We start from the raw sequence: 16,680 nt of genomic DNA, 5'->3' as shown, positions 1-16,680 counted from the left end.
GACGGTTTTCAGATTGGTGAGTATGGTTATTTTTAACCCCATGGATTTGAAGGTTTTAGTTATGTCTTTTCTGATACTTTCTGATTTACTTCCGGTGATGTTCTTGAAGGCGGCGAGTCCGTCATCCCTATAGAGACCTATGTTTTCGACACTTCCAGAACGGGCGCCTTGCCGTAGGTATTGTCACTCAATGTCCCTCTCGGTCTAGCCAACGTGCGGGGTAAGAGTTTATGTACTATTTATAATTCATTATACTTGTGTTACTTTTATTAGTCCTATATAATGAATTATTGTTCGCCTTATGTATCTGCTTTGAGTTGTGTACACTTTCGTATGCTTTTCTTTTTTTGTATATTCATTGTAGGTTTTTCTAGTCTTCTATTGTCTACACGTGAGTGCGAATAACGTCTTGTTATAGATTGAGTGAAACACGTCTCTTTGCCGCAGTTACTCAGTGACCCCGGTCACATAAACATGATTTAAAAGAAATTTAAACATAAATGCTAGAATACGTTTGTGATAGGTAGGACTTAGCTTGATTTCGATCATCGACCCTCAAGGCCAAGGTCAATACCTTAAAAGGAAGCTAGTACCTGATACACACTTGAATGAGTTCATATGTATAGTTCTGGAGTTATAGAGCAAATTTTGATTTTTACATACAGATGTGTTCGCCCTTTCATTATATTTACACACATCGCAAAACAAAGTCATGTGTATATATACCACTTAATATGTCACCTTTGTGCCAGGTATGACTGAAAAGTAATATTGCATCTCTGAGAAATGGACGCACATACAGATGCACGAACGGACGGAGCTAAATGTGACACCATCCCTACGAGGAGCTACAAAATTCGAGCAAAAGGAAAATAAAAGCATAGCAAAGACATCCGAAGATAAAGGTTGCACCGTTCCTTCATGCAAAGAAGCAAATATTGAAACATATTATTTAAAAAATGAAAACCTCAAAAATAAGTTGTTCATACGATATTAAATATGGACAGCTTTGCAGCTGTAAATGACAAGTTATATATATATATATATATATATATATATAGGAAGTCAGTGGTAAGATTTGTCCGTAGTACAGTGCTCGATACGTCTGCACGCAGAGCGGAGTATATGTTGAGGGTAGAAGAAAATCAAGTCGGGTTTTTCGTCTCTACAAGCCTGTTTCGTGAGTAAATCACTCGTCAGGAGATGTTGATGTATATGAAATTGACTTGTCCATACACACATACGTACGTACGTACGTACATACATACATACATACATACATACATACATACATACATACACACATACATACATACATACATACATACATACACACACACATACATACATACATACATACATACATACATACATACATACATACATACATAAATATATAAATGCAAACACATACATACATACATACATACATACATACATACATACATACATACATACATACAACAGTTACTCAGTCAGTCGTCAGTCACAGACGCACGCATAAGCACAAGCAGTTCATGTCACAGAAGTAGCACCCCACTCCTAGTTTGCTTTATTACATTTGATATATGCATGTCTTATTATTTACTTATCTTTTGTGTTATTATCATTAAGAAAAATATTTCTCACAGAACAAACATTCAATAGAATCAACCATTTGTTTTTAACAGTTTAGTAAACAATAAGTAGCTGTACATACCTCCAATAATACTTGTAGTTGGAATTTCTGGCGGAAATAAAAGTCAGTTGATTTCATATTGTTAATCTTTACTACATAGTGTATGACTGTGTATGTATGTACGTACGTACGTACGTACGTACGTACGTATTTATGTATGTATGTATGTATGTATGTATGTAAGCATGCATGTATGTATGTATGTATGTATGTATGTATGTATGTATGTATGTATGTATGTATGTATGTACGTACGTACGTACGTACATGTACGTATGTTTGCACGTACATACGTGAATATGTATGTATGTATGTATGTATGTATGTATGTATGTATGTATGTATATATGTATGTTTTTGTGTATGTATGTATGTATGTATGTATGTATGTATGTATGTATGTATGTATGCATGCGTGCATGCATGCATGCATGCTTATGTATGTATGTATGTATGTATGTATCTATGGATGTATTATATGCACGTACGTACGTACGTACGTATATGAGTGTATGTATGTATGTATGTATGTATGTAAGTGAATATGTAGGTGTTGCATGCAACCAAATTTCCGTTTCTGTATAAAACATCATTCAGTATCTTAATATTTCCGGTAATTAGCCAATAACTAGCTGGGGTTGATTCAGCCAGTGTAATGTAAAAAAGGAAAAGGGCTTAATAGACTAGATAATCACAATGTAATCTTCCATGTAGTATATTAGGGCCATAATGAATAACCAACCAACCAATTTACATGGAATAAGACGGAAAAAAACAAACAATGCTAACCATCACAAACACAGCCAATGACTGCATTAAATGCTTGACGCTCCCTGTGCACTCCACGCTAGGCATTACTTCCGTCCTCCCCTCCTCTCCCTTATAGAACAGGGGTAGGACAGAGACGTGAGTCAAATATTGAAACAACTTAAATCAGATACTAAATCAGGAGTCATCTCCGAAAAACTCATGTCACAAATCAGTTTTCTCTGATTCACCATGTGCGCAATCAAAGGGAAGTCCTTTGCTAGTGAGTTTTCATTTTTTTTTGAAAATGCCAGTCAGTTTTAGATCTGATGTCTTAAATGTGTTCTATCCAATTTCAAAATACACGGAGTGTCCACGACAAACATTACTGCTATGTTCAAGCTTATTTTGAAGAAAGATTAATTTTCAAAAAGGTAGGCCTGACACGTACTGTACTGGAGTGTATGTGTATGCATAGTAGTAGTCGGAATGCCCCTGGTGATATTTCGCTTGCATTTGAGGTATTGGTCAATTAAATATGAAAATTTTATCACCAAGTGCACTCAAGTGGACATGCAATGACCACGTGTGCTCCAGTATGTGGTACTACAATTCTTATTTCATCTTTACTGAATGCTGTTTTTTTGTACGAGAAGTAACATAAGACTTCCCTTCGATGGATGCCGCCATTTTGGAAATATGTTCCCTCACATGGTGATTCAGAGAAACTGGTTTGTGACTTATGGGTTTCTAGGGGATAATTTCTGGTCTTAGTGTATGATTTCATCGTTTCAAAATTGGACTCCCGTCTCTATCCCACCTCTACAGAAGGTCAACAATTATCAACTCCTTGGAACTCGTTTGGCAGCTCTATAACTGTAACTGACTATCTGCTGAATACCTACCTCTATAACAATACACATCGTAGCGGTCTAACTTGTTTTTAAATCCCCAATCAACAACTGTTATCGTACCACCACAAGATCCGAGGGCCTCACGCATCGGATACTGAACACTTCCATCTCTAAGCCATCCAGCTAAACATTTCTGTAAACCATTCTCCCAGGCTTCATATAGTTGGTCGTGTGTAGCTATGACTGCATTATATTTCGTACACTCTTCCTTAGCTTGTCCATAATTCAAACTATAACGTGTTCCCCCATTGGAGTGGATGATTCCTCCTGTGTTGGAAAGAAAAGGGTATTTTGTTACAAAATTTACAGAGATATATTATTATCAAGTAACGAAATTCATGTTTGCTGAAATTGACCAATGAAAAATGCCGTTGTAGGTGTTAATTATAATTTATTCATAGATAGAACGTTTTAATCTTGATTTGAAATATATATATATAGATATGTATAAACTATTCCTTGTGGGGTTTTACTTTTATAGTTGGCGAGCGAGTATTTGCCTCCATGGTAACATTTCGAGACTAATTCGGAATGTCGCCATGAAGGCAAGTACTCGCTCGCCAACTATAGAAGTAAACCTCCGTAAAGAATAGTTTAGTCCGACCATCTTGTTACGCAATATATGCATACAAACATTAAGTGTATGTTCCAACCTTGACAATCCCAATTTAGTTGTCTGAATATCGCTCGAAGGGTGAATTTCTGAGTAACGACTTACATCCTTATTCTTTTGAATTAAGTCTAACTATATACAATACAATAATGGTTTATTGCTTCTTAAGGCCTCCGGCCCATATCACAATAAAATTACAGTACTAGATAACATAATCTCACGGAAGTGTACAGAAAACAAATTAGCAGAATTCCTTTCTTAAAACCTCTGCTCTATATACATACGCAGCTAGGTTTAGAATTGCTGGACCTTTATTTGACGACATAAGTGAATAAAACTTTTCAATAGTAGGATTTACATAACACCATTCTGGTAAATACTTTTGTCTGAGATTTGGTACAGGGGACAAACTAGAGTAAAATGGTATTCATCTTCAATATTTGTTGACATACATATTTTACAAGTGCGATCTTCGAGATCAGTACCCAAAGCACGGCCCTTTTCCACAGCCAGTTCGAGACCAGACCTTCTAAGGCAAGCCAATGCTCGCCTGAATTTAGTTTCCATTTTTAACAAAATATAATCTTCTGACTGGAACAAAAAATTAAAATTTCTATATAAACGCAGTTTGTCCTTAGAACACACCTCTGCCCACCACTCCTGCTTAAAAATATCCACTGCTCTGGTCAAGAATTGGCATAGGAAGATATCAAAGTCACCAGGGCCTTGCCAATACCAAACCTCTCCAAAATAAAAGACATATGACCTGTGTTGCCCACGATACCTTGTTATTTCTATCGAGTTCAATAGCAAGATTATAACACTACTTTGCTACTCTATTTGGTGGCATTTGTAAGAGTTTATACCAATATGACAACACTTTTTTGATTGTATGAATAGCAATTGGAAATCTGCCACAGTCCCCCAGTACACAGACGTCAGGTGCTGACGGCTTTACACCTAAAAACATTTTACAATACTTTAGCTGTACTCTTTCTGCAACCTGGAATTTAGAATAACCCCAAATTTCTGCTCCGTATGTCAAAACTGGCAAGACCATAGAGTCAAAAAGGTTAAAATATTCTTTGTAAGGTAAACTACCTGTATTTTTGACAATACGATCCGCTAGAGTTTCTACTGCTTTGCCCCACTGGTTTCTGCTTGATAACATTAAACCTAAATATTTGTAATAACTGACAGTTTTCATTTTTTCACCTCTGAAGAACCATTTTTCAGATTTTTTCAGAATGCCCCCTCTACGAAATACAATAATTTGAGATTTTCTCATATTTACAGATAAGTTCCATTTCTGACAGAGAGATTCAAGAACAGAAAGCAAACTTTGCAATCCAATGGGAGTGTCACCAAAGATGGTTACGTCATTCGCATAAAGAAGTGAAAACAAATCATAAAACTCTTGCGTAATCTGGATTCCTCGGTTACTTGAGTTTGCTAGCATAGTGTTGAGTTCATTTTTAAATAGGGTAAACAGAAACGGGCTCAGCATACATCCTTGCCGCACTCCAACAGAACAATGAAAATAATCTGTCAGTACCTGTTTATCTCTCACGCAAGATTTAACTTCACTATACATGGCTTTCACAATTCTGAACATTATACCAGTAATGCCTTCCATACATAGCCTGTACAATAACATGTTGTGATTTACCGAGTCAAAAGCTTTACTAAAGTCGACAAAAACACAATAAAAGCGACCTTTAGATTTAACACAGATATTTTTTAATTATGACGTGTAACGCAAAAATATTGTCTACTGTACTAAAGCCACTTCTAAACCCGGCTTGACAATCAGTAATACAACCAACGGCATCTGCCCAATTAACTAATCTTTGATTAAGGATAGAGGTAAAGATTTTCCCAAGTGAACTAAGGAGAGTAATACGTCTGTAATTATTTGTGTCTTGAATATTTCCCTTCTTATGTAGAGGGACAATTATGCCCTTACTCCATTCCTTTGGGAACTCCCCAATATCAAAAATAGCATTAAAAACAAAGTTTAGAAGATGAATAATACTGGCTTTGGAGGACATGTAAAACTCATTGCAAATACCGTCTGGTCCTGGGGATTTACCAGGTTTAAGTTACTTTACTAAGTGTCGACATTATTTCTACATCTGTGATTGGGCCATTCAAAATTTCATCGATATCTCTATCTTCAGGTACAGCTGTTGAATCGAAATTATTCAAAATGTCTTCCACAGTAATTTCAAACCTGGTTTTGTGTAAAACAGGAATATGCAGAGCTTGAAAGTGGTTAATCCATTCATCTGAGGATATTATAGCACTACGCCGACTACCTCTCTTAAAATATCTCACTAATGACCATATATCGTTTTGCGAGCCAGGCTTACAAAGAGAGTTCAGAAGACTCTTGTGAAAGTTACATTTGCTTTCTCTACATAGACCCTTGAAAACCGACTTGAGTTCCTTATGTATACTTGCTTAGACTTTCAAAATTATTTGATTTCCTAAACTTACGCAGGGTTTTATACTAATCACTCTTTGCTCTCTTACAATCGTAGTTGAACCATTTCGGTTGCATATTCCTGTGATCTATGCGTGTACTAGATCTGCTTGTTTCCCTTTTGTACTCTGCTGCAGCCCAATTTAAAATTTCGTACACTTTACTAACCAACCCGTTTATATCACCCCTTTCCAAGTCTACCACTTGACTGATGCGAGTCACACCCTATTCTGAGATGATGTTTTCGTTGAAAACATTAGAAATATTCTTATCCCAGACCAAGTAAGAGTAATTTGCATATGAAAAGGATTCCCCTGTTGGTTCTCGGTTACAATTTATATTTACTGAGCATGACAATGGAAAATGATCAGACTCGTGTCTTTCCTCGATATCAAATTGCGGTATAGATTCAAAAAGGGCAGTTGAAGCAATGATATAGTCGACAACACTAGTCTCCCTATTTGCTATACACGTAAAGTCACCTAAGGTGTCATTTCCCCATCTACCGTTTAGAAAGTGAATTGAGTGGTCACGACATAATTCAAGAAGTCTTCTCCCAAATCTATTTGTAACTAAATCTTTTGATTTCCGATTTATGTAGAATGTATCAACCTCATAGCTGTCAGGTGTTAGTGGCATTACTAATGCAATCATTTATGATATAGTCATAATCTTGCGCAGTTCTTGCGTTAAAATCACCCATTAACAACCAGTTGCAGTCTGGATGTTTAGAATTTAGGTCTAAAATCTGACGGTCTAATAGTTCTACCCCATTACTTTCACCAAAATAATGATTTGAACCTTCTGGGGGAATGTAAATACATCCCAAAATTACATCTCTCGAAAGACCAAATACTGTATGGTTTAACTTAAGGAAAACTGCATCGGGTAGATTTGACTTCAAACGTACTATACCTTTCAAACACCAATGTTTGATAAACACCGTGACCCCTCCCCCACATCTGCCCACACGTGACTTTTTTTCCCTGTAAGAGTGGAATGAACTGAATCCTGCAATGGTTGCCTCTGCTAGTGAACCGACATGAAGCCAGGTTTCCTGGACACAGATTAAATCAAAACAAATTAAATAATCATAAAAGGACTTAACAACTAATTTATTTCTTAGCCCCCTGTACATTCCAGGAAACTAAGCGTAACACTGTTTTATCTACACTATCTATCGGGCCTTGGCCACATCTCTATTTTCTTTTGTCTTGTCTAATCACAGAATCAATATTTTCTTTATAGACATACACGCACTTCCAACCCTCCTCATAACTTACAAGTTTCTTGTAGTTCACAAAGGCTTTTTTACCCAAATCAAACACCGGTGGTAAGTTCATTTTAATTTGACCAATTTCTCAACTAGACACCCAAGGTAATACACTCACAAAATTTCATGGCAATTGTGCAGCAGATTTTTACTTTAAGTTGTTTACACACATACATCTAAACAGACAGAGAGACAGAGAGACAGACAGACACTTTGCTTGCCATGCCTGTTAGTCCAGTTGCTAGGCCACCCATCCTTGCACTGTGTTAGAGGGAAGGTTTTATGGTTGATATTTGTTCTCCAGGGTGTCCTGAGTAAGAATCTGGCAGGTGCCACCCTTGCAGAGTTGCCAGTTAAACTAAATTGTGCCCTCAGAGGCAGAGAGTTGCACATATTGAAATTAAACAAACTCCGACCATCAAATTTAGTTTTGACTTGGAATTTCCAAAGTCTGTTCTTGGGATAAAAATTTACTGAAAAATACAAGTTTCCTTTCAGGAATTAAAAGTTTATTCTCAGAAAAAAAGTTTTGGCCTCAAGAATTAAAAATCTTATTATGCAAATACATTTTCTGCTCTGTAAAAAGAAAGTTTTGTCTCAGAAATTTTATCTTTTTCGGTTGATATTTCTATTTTGAACAAAACCCAAAATGTTTTGTCCTGTGAACGGAAATTTTTATCCTTGTATTAAATATTTTACTCTTTATTCCACAAATGTAGTATTCCTATGTCACCTGTGGGCTACCGTATATTGCAACATTGTCTATAAAAATAGCATGCTTAGTAACAGTCAGACTAGATATTGTATTTTATGACCTCATGTTATAAGATACTACACTTGGTGTTGATTGTTTGAATTGGACTTTCCAAAGAGTGTTATTGTTTATATACAGGAGTCTTATCAATTGAGTTTATCTTGAATATCACAGTGGTGTGTATTCATTTCATGCTGGTTACTTGAATTTGATTGTATATGTGATTGTCTAATTATGTACTTATCTTCTGTGTTCTCAAAGAACAAACCTTTAATAAAACCACCCATGAGTATTTAGCAATTTAACAAAAATAAGTAGATGTACATACCTCCAACAATACTTGTAATTGGGATTTCTGGGGGGGAATAAAATGAAGTTGTCATTTATACTGTTAATCTTGACTACATACTCTGTATGTATGTATGTATGTATGTATGTATGTATGTATGTATGTATGTATGTATGTATGTATGTATGCATTAATGTATGTATGTATGTATGTATGTCTGTCTGTCTGTCTGTCTGTCTGTCTGTATGTATGTATGTATGTATGTATGTATGTATGTATGTGTGTGTATGTGTGTGTGTATGTATGTATGTACAGGAGTACATATATATATAAATGCACACATATATAAACAGTGCTTCTTCTGTAGATCGGTATAAATAACACAGATAACACATGTACAGTATCAAGTAAGATACACAGGAGCCGTTACACAATGTTTCATGCTGTTGCGATCATCAGAGAACTAATGGTATAGTTCTATAAATTTCCCATTTCAAAGTTCCATTCCATTTAACCTGATATGGGTGCCACTTTGATATTAATTATGAGAGTTTATTTAATACATTACACTTTTCACCATAGCCTTTCTGCCCGGCAGTGGTCACAACGCTTCGATACATTTGAATAGGAAGTTGCATGTGTGGTGAGTGACCAGTCAATGATATACTCTTGGCATTTCCTCTTTTAGTTCCAGACATGATTTGATAGCTCAGTACAGTTGTGGTATCTCTTATTAGTGATATTTTTGTGTGGTTTTACATGACGGGTTTTGAAAGTGGTATCTGTTAAAAGAATGTATCTTTTGCTGCTATCGTCCGTCTTGACATTAACACTGTATACGATGTTACTAAATCTATGCATTTTCCTCCTATGGTGCACAGGTTCTTGTTACTGCAGTTACAGGCTATATTCGTTGCTTTCTTTGAGGGTTGGATGATCGTTTTCACGTGTGCTCTTACGATGGGTGCCAAGTTCCCCATGCAGCAGCTATAGCTCACTTTGATGCGCCCTCACTAATGACAAACGAACGAAGCAATTCACCATGAGGGATTAAATCGTTCTCTAAAGCATCTAAACCGACACAAACAAAGGCTTTATAATAAAGCAAAAAATCCCTTCCACTTCGTGACTGGTCATCGTTTAAAAAAACACGAACATACTTTAAAATGCAGCTTCACCTAGCACTAGAAAGTTACCTTCTCGATATCATCACCCCAAGTCTAGACATGGGAAATGGTAAATCACTCTGGCCGTATAAACGTCAAGAAACCTTTGGGATATCAACGCTGAGATCAAATGGAAAACTTCACTCTGATGTGGCATCAAAAGCCGACGTTCTCAACTAACAATATCAATCTGTTTTTACAAACGAAGATAAAACCAATATCCCCGACATGGGAACCAGTCCGTATCCATCTATGCCTGATATTAAAATTAATATAGATGGTACCTCAAACTCTCAAACTTATCAACGTTAATAAAGCAAGTGGTCAAGGGGATATTTCAGCTAGCATCTTAAAACAAACTGCTGATACCTCTCGACAAATGTTACAATTCATTTTCATTCGCTCACTTGAAACTGGCTTACTTCCTTACGACTGGCTCAACTCACTTGTAACACCCATTTTCAGGATAAAATGACCGAACAGATCCCGCACTATAGACCCCTACCTCTGACTTCAATATCTTGTAAAATCCTTGAACTTATAATCCACAGCCATGTCTATACACATCTAGAGAAATTGAACATACTAAACAACAGGCAACATGGTTTTAGAAAAAGGCGTTCATGGTGCGTGACTAACGATGTCCAAGTGAAACCATTGCACTATTATGGAATTCGTGGCAAAACTATAAAGTGGCCATGGATGGAATCATTTCTAACCAACCGTCAACAACGTGTTGCTGTTGATGGTGAACTTTAAACACCAATCTCAGTTGATTCGGGTGTCCCACAGGGTACCGTATTAGGACCTCTACTCTTTCTTTTATATCTAAATGACATCTCCGAAAATACATCTAAAGATACTAATCTTAGCGTCTTCGCAGATGACTGCCTTTCATACAGACAAATAAACTCTCCGAACAACAAATGGAACTTGAAGTTCAATTCATATGTGTTACGTCATGTACAGCATCCTCAAACACAAACCATATACACATATAGTCTATCAAAGTGAAGAGGAAGCACTTGAAACTGTAAAACATCATCTGTATTCGGGAATTGATATATCAAACGGCATATATTAAGCGCATAGTAGCTATAGACAACAGAACATTCGGATTTCTACGCCGGAACTTACAACCCGCACCCAAAGACATCAAAATAAAGTCATCTTACATTTGTACATCCTATCTTAGAATATGGATGTTGTACCTGGGACCCGCATACAACTACTGACAAACATGACATTGAAATGACTCAGACGGGTTGCCCGCTTTGTAATTCAACGCTACATCAAAACAGACAGAATTAAAGCAATGCTAAGGGATCTTCAATGGGAAGGGAACCCTTAGAAAACAGGCGAAAGTGTTCCAGCCTAACCAACTGGCATATATAAAGCACTAAATGGAAATTGTGAGTTACCAACAGAGCAATACTTCAAACACACAACAAAATCAACCAGACGATCTCATCCACACACGTTCCATGGAAAACATAGCAAAAAACAAATACATACAAATGCTCATATTAATTATCCCTGCACCGTAAATGACTGGAATAATCTTCCAAATGACATTGCTGACACTGCTCTGCATCTATAATACAAAGTACAAGTATCTGGACACATACTCTTTTCACTAGTGATGTCCACACACGTACTTACACACAAACTTGGTGTGATACATATTAGTATTACGGAGTCAACAGAAACAGAAGCAGGAGGAGAATGAATGGGAATTCAATAACATCATATACAGTGCTAATGTCAAGACGAACGATAACAGCAAACAATACATTGGGTTAAACAATACATTGGGGAAAGGCCAAGAGTATAGCATTGACTGGTCAATCATCAAACATGCAACTTCCTATTCAAATGTGTCGAAGAGCTGTGAGCTCTACCGGGCAGAAAGCTATGTATCATATGGTGACAAGTCTAATTTATTAAATAAATTATCCTAATTAATATCAAAGTGCCGACATCAAAATAGTTATGTACTGACCAACTTCCACTGTGGCACCCATATCACGTACAAATAAAACCTAACAGAAATTCAACCTCTTTTAAATAACAACCTATTCCCTCCCTTGGTTTATTACGTTCTAAATATTAACGTATTATTTACATATCGTAAGTAAGATTTATTAGGAACAAATGTCGCCCACAGAACAAACATCGAAATACACCACTCCGACAATTTTCGTAAATAGCAGTACATACCTCCAGCAGTACTTGCAGATGGAATGTCTGAAGGAAAGGAAATAATCTTGTCATGATTGACATTTACAACACTGAGACGCATTAACGACACAAACATGTGTGCCGGTGAGGAGAGAGAGAGAGAGAGAGAGAGAGAGAGAGAGAGAGAGAGAGAGAGAGAGAGAGAGAGAGAGAGAGAGAGAGAGAGAGAGAGAGAGAGAGAGAGAGAGAGAGAGAGAGAGAGAGAGAGAGAGGGGGGGAGGGAGAGTGTGTATACAGGTTTTTGTATCATTGTGTATCTTTATATCCGTCTGTCTATCTGTTTGTTTGTTTGTTTGTTTGTTTGTTTGTTTGTTTGTATGTATGTATGTATGTATGTATGTATGTATGTATGTATGTATGTCTGTCTGTCTGTCTGTCTGTCTGTCTGTCTGTCTGTCTGTCTGTATGTGTGTGTGTGTGTGTGTGTGTGTGTATGTATGTATGTATGTATGTATGTATGTATGTATGTATGTATGCATGCGTACATGCATGCATGGTACTGGTAGGTAGGTAGAAGGTTAGGTAAGTGGTAAACAAGTACGTAATCGTAGCTAACCAAATGTCCTATCTTTATGAAAACGTGAATCCTATAAAGCTGTAAACAAGATGTCATTAACTTAGCAACTTTTTTAGTACACTATCCGTTATGAATAACCAATGAATTGACGCGTAATAAGAAGGTAACAATGAAAAACAATACCATCAATCGCAAACACAAGCACCTAAATCAAAAGCTTGCTGTTTCACGTGCATGCCCTCTTCGCTATGCATTTACTCATTTCCCTTCCCTCCTTTACAGAAGGTAAAATGTACAAACTGTTAAGACTCTGATGTTTTGAAATTATTTGGGAGCTCTATTACTTTGCCTATTAATCTGAAGAAGGTAAGTACGAGGATTGATGCAGTACTTACATTTAAAGCAATACACATCGTAGGTGGCTGACTTGTCTTTAAAACCCCAATCAACAACTCCTATCGAACTACCACAAGACCTGAGGACCGTATGCATTGGATACCGAACACTTCCATCTCTAAGCCATCCAGCTGAACATTCTTCTAAACCATTCTCCCAGGCTTCATGAAGTTGGTTGTATGTAGCTATGACTGCATTGTATTTCGTACACTCTTTCTTGGCTTGTTCATAATTCAAAGTATAACGCCCTACACCATTGGAGTGGAAGATTTCGCCTGTGGTGATGGGAAATAGGTCTTTTATTATAGGATATTGATACATATGTTATTCCCAAGAAGACAAATATATATATGCTGAAATTGTTGAATGAAAAGTAGAAATTCCAGCTGTTCATTTGAATTTATTCATAGACAGAACATTTTAGTCTTAAGCGAAAGCCTGGTTTGAAATCCAGAGGCATATTAGTTTCGAGTTAACTACACACACATACACACATACGGTACGGTATGTTGCTGTAACAGTTCCGTCAAAGATCCGTGAAAATAAAGCTAAAAAGGAACAGCGTTTTCGGGGAATTGTTCATGCTAAAGTGACATTCATGTGTATCTTTGAACACACACACACACAGTTTGTACTTAACAGAAATTCCACCTCTTCTAAATCGCAACCTATCCCTCGCTTGGCCTAATACGTCTTATATATGCATGTTTTATTTACAAATCGTAAGTAAGATTTATTAGGAACAAATGCCTCCCACACAGCAGTCATTCAATAACACCACTCCGGTGAAATTCGTAATTCTTAAAAAGTAAGTAGCTGTACATACCTCCAACAATACTTGTAGATGGAGTGTCTGAAGAAAATGAAATTAACTTATCATTAATGATATTTACAACACTTAATCTCATTAATGACACAAAATATGGGTGTCTGAGAGAGAGAGAGAGAGAGAGAGAGAGAGAGAGAGAGAGTGTGTGTGTGTGTGTGTGTGATATGTCTGTCTATGTCTACATGTCTATGTATGTATATATGTATGTTTGTATATATGTATGCATGTATGTATGTATGTATGTATGTATGTATGTATGTACGTATGTATGTATGTATGTATGTATGTCTGTCTGGCTGTCTGTCTGTATGAATGTATGTATGTATGGCCAAGTGCTTTGATAGGCAAGTTTGTATAGGTAGATCGTCAAGTAAGTGTTTAAAAGTTACGTACACATAGGAAACGGTTTTACATGTTTTTTTACCTGTATGAAAACGTGCATCTTATCAAACAAGGTAAGCTATCAATTGTCAGATGTGAAACAAGTATTGATTAATCGAAAAAGTTATGACACACGAACACTTGTCAGTGTAACTAACGTAACAGTACCTATAAGATTTGAGGTGATTTTATTCAAATGGGGTCATTACACACGTGCCGTCATTCAGCCAATAAACAGAGCGGATAGATTGAGCAAAGTAAGTAATGGGTAAAAATGGAATAGGAACAAGAGAAGAGAAAACCATAATGTGTTAACAAGATGTCATTAATTTAGTAACTTATTAAGTAAATGTGTCCAGTTAAAAGTTAAAACATTCGTTGCACGGGTAAGTGCAAAAGAAGTGCGTACATGCACAGTGCTAGTGCGTCTTCCGCGAGTAACAGTAGTCTAGAAAGTCTCCTTCATCTGAAGGCAGCAAGTCGCAATAATGTCAGAGAGTGAAACTCCAAATAAACGACGTCGTGTCCAGCAGTGTATTTTGAAATTTACAGACAGGGTAAGCATACCATTTTGTAGGAAAGGATAAGGTGAGGTCGCCTTTATGGGGTGACTCCGAAGATGCGCTCGATCGATCTAATACATCTTGTTCTATATATATATAATAAAAAAATTACTGATAAAACGGAATATCTCTTTTTGGAATACTTGGTGGCCCTGAAAAAACTGTTAAACTATGTACGCAGTTTAAGATCCACTCTCTTTGAAGATCCACTTTCAACTGTGTTCGACGTTGTCTTTGATAGAAATGTATTTTGATTTTATTATCTCATTGCACTGACATTAGCGTTATTCCACAATTCCTTTTGAAGCAACAATTTGCTATGGAAAGAATTGCCCTAAACTTGTAAACAGAGCTGTACCTTCGACATCAAAACCGAACCTTCAATTTGCATTATAATGGTAATGACAAGGAGAATCCACTGAGGTCACCTTGTCTTCCGACATAACGTAGGGCCATAAAAGTTTTGGGAATGACAGAAAAAAATATGTTCAAAATTTTAGTTCTACTTGCCGTTGTACCTGCACAAACTGTAGGGCAAATCGTTGAGTAAAGAAGAGGGCTATTTTGCAAATTTGTTGTGTTACTTCTTTGAGAAAGCACCATCCAATTTGTTTTATTTAAAGGTTTGTTCTCTTTACTCTGAATGTGACATCTTTTCGGCAATTACTTTCAAAAGATACGACATTAGGCAAGAATTATTTTTAAAAAGCTGTTCAAAGAGCCCAACCTACCCATATTTCTGGCATTTCAATATCTATTTTTTGGTGATGGGCAATGTATCTTCATGCGGGCTTCGCATGTCAGTAAAATGCACAGTTTGTTTCAAATTGGAGGAGATTTCTTTATATTTTCTTAATAATACATGTAACAATATTCATTTGACTCTATGCCAAATTATATAATATCTTATACAGTGGTTTACTTGGTAAGCTGTTGCATATCCAACGTGCACTAACAATAATTGCGCAGAACTTTACGACCATGGGAGGTTGGCTGAGCCATCAAAAGTCTAGCAGTCTAAAATAAAGTCTTGAAATGCTTTTTTTTTGTTTATTCGTGATTTTTTTGGAACCAAATAAAACTCCAGGAGAAGTTATTTACCAAGTGCATATCAGCAAAAATATATTTTCAGCTATTCCACAACAAAATACACTTCCAGATGTACTGCATAGCACAATTGTCTAAATTTAGCATATTCAAGCATTGTAAGAGTTTAAATTATGTCTATGGTTTGATATTTTATGCCTCTAAATGGCCTCGGCCTCTACATTGTCTCATTTTCATTTTCATTTTCATTTTTGGATGTGTCTCCTTCCAATCAGTAACAATCAAGGTGATAATTGTCTTTCTCTCAAAACAAGGTGGAAAAGGATGCTGGCTAAGTACCTCCCTAGAGCTCATTATGAGACATCTCCTTATGCATGTGAAATCCACATCCTTTGTAAAGTAATCTTTCATATAATTGTGACCATTTGAGGAAGTGAGAATGGAGCGCCCTCAAAGGGTTTAATTAGTTAGTTATTGAACTTTGACCTAGTTCATCGCTTTGGTTGCCAGTCAAGTTAGCCAGTCACCTTGACCGCAGCTTGGTCCAAAGTCTCTGAAATAATCACGTAAATCATCCATTCCTGTTGTATCGGACCACGCCTATACACATATCTCATCTCTAGCAACACTTTAAGGACTGAGCGGCTTTTTGCCTTTCACCAGGATCGTGTGTTTTCTTCAGCCTTTACTATGCTAATTGTACATGTAGCAGCGAAGACAAACAGTACGAAACCTCGTGGGAGACCGAGAACCAGAAAAACTTCCCCATCGACGGACATTCAAAACG

General features: G+C 36.7%; 1 protein-coding gene across 1 annotated transcript in view; it reads right to left on the bottom strand.

The window, feature by feature from the left end:
* Positions 1 to 16,680, bottom strand: part of LOC144432559 (aggrecan core protein-like) — a 93,223-nt gene that overhangs the window by 51,668 nt on the left and 24,875 nt on the right. Inside the window, exons 4-9 of the mRNA XM_078120803.1 lie at positions 13,900 to 13,926; positions 13,073 to 13,348; positions 12,140 to 12,166; positions 8,793 to 8,819; positions 3,331 to 3,606; positions 1,700 to 1,726 (exon numbers count right to left, since the gene is read on the bottom strand). Coding sequence (XP_077976929.1) covers positions 1,700 to 1,726; positions 3,331 to 3,606; positions 8,793 to 8,819; positions 12,140 to 12,166; positions 13,073 to 13,348; positions 13,900 to 13,926 — 660 coding nt within the window. The remainder of the gene's footprint in view (positions 1 to 1,699; positions 1,727 to 3,330; positions 3,607 to 8,792; positions 8,820 to 12,139; positions 12,167 to 13,072; positions 13,349 to 13,899; positions 13,927 to 16,680) is intronic.

This window comes from Glandiceps talaboti, chromosome 1 (assembly GCF_964340395.1).
Source record: "Glandiceps talaboti chromosome 1, keGlaTala1.1, whole genome shotgun sequence".
Lineage (NCBI taxonomy): Eukaryota > Metazoa > Hemichordata > Enteropneusta > Spengelidae > Glandiceps > Glandiceps talaboti.
This window is presented reverse-complemented; position numbering and strand designations above follow the sequence as displayed.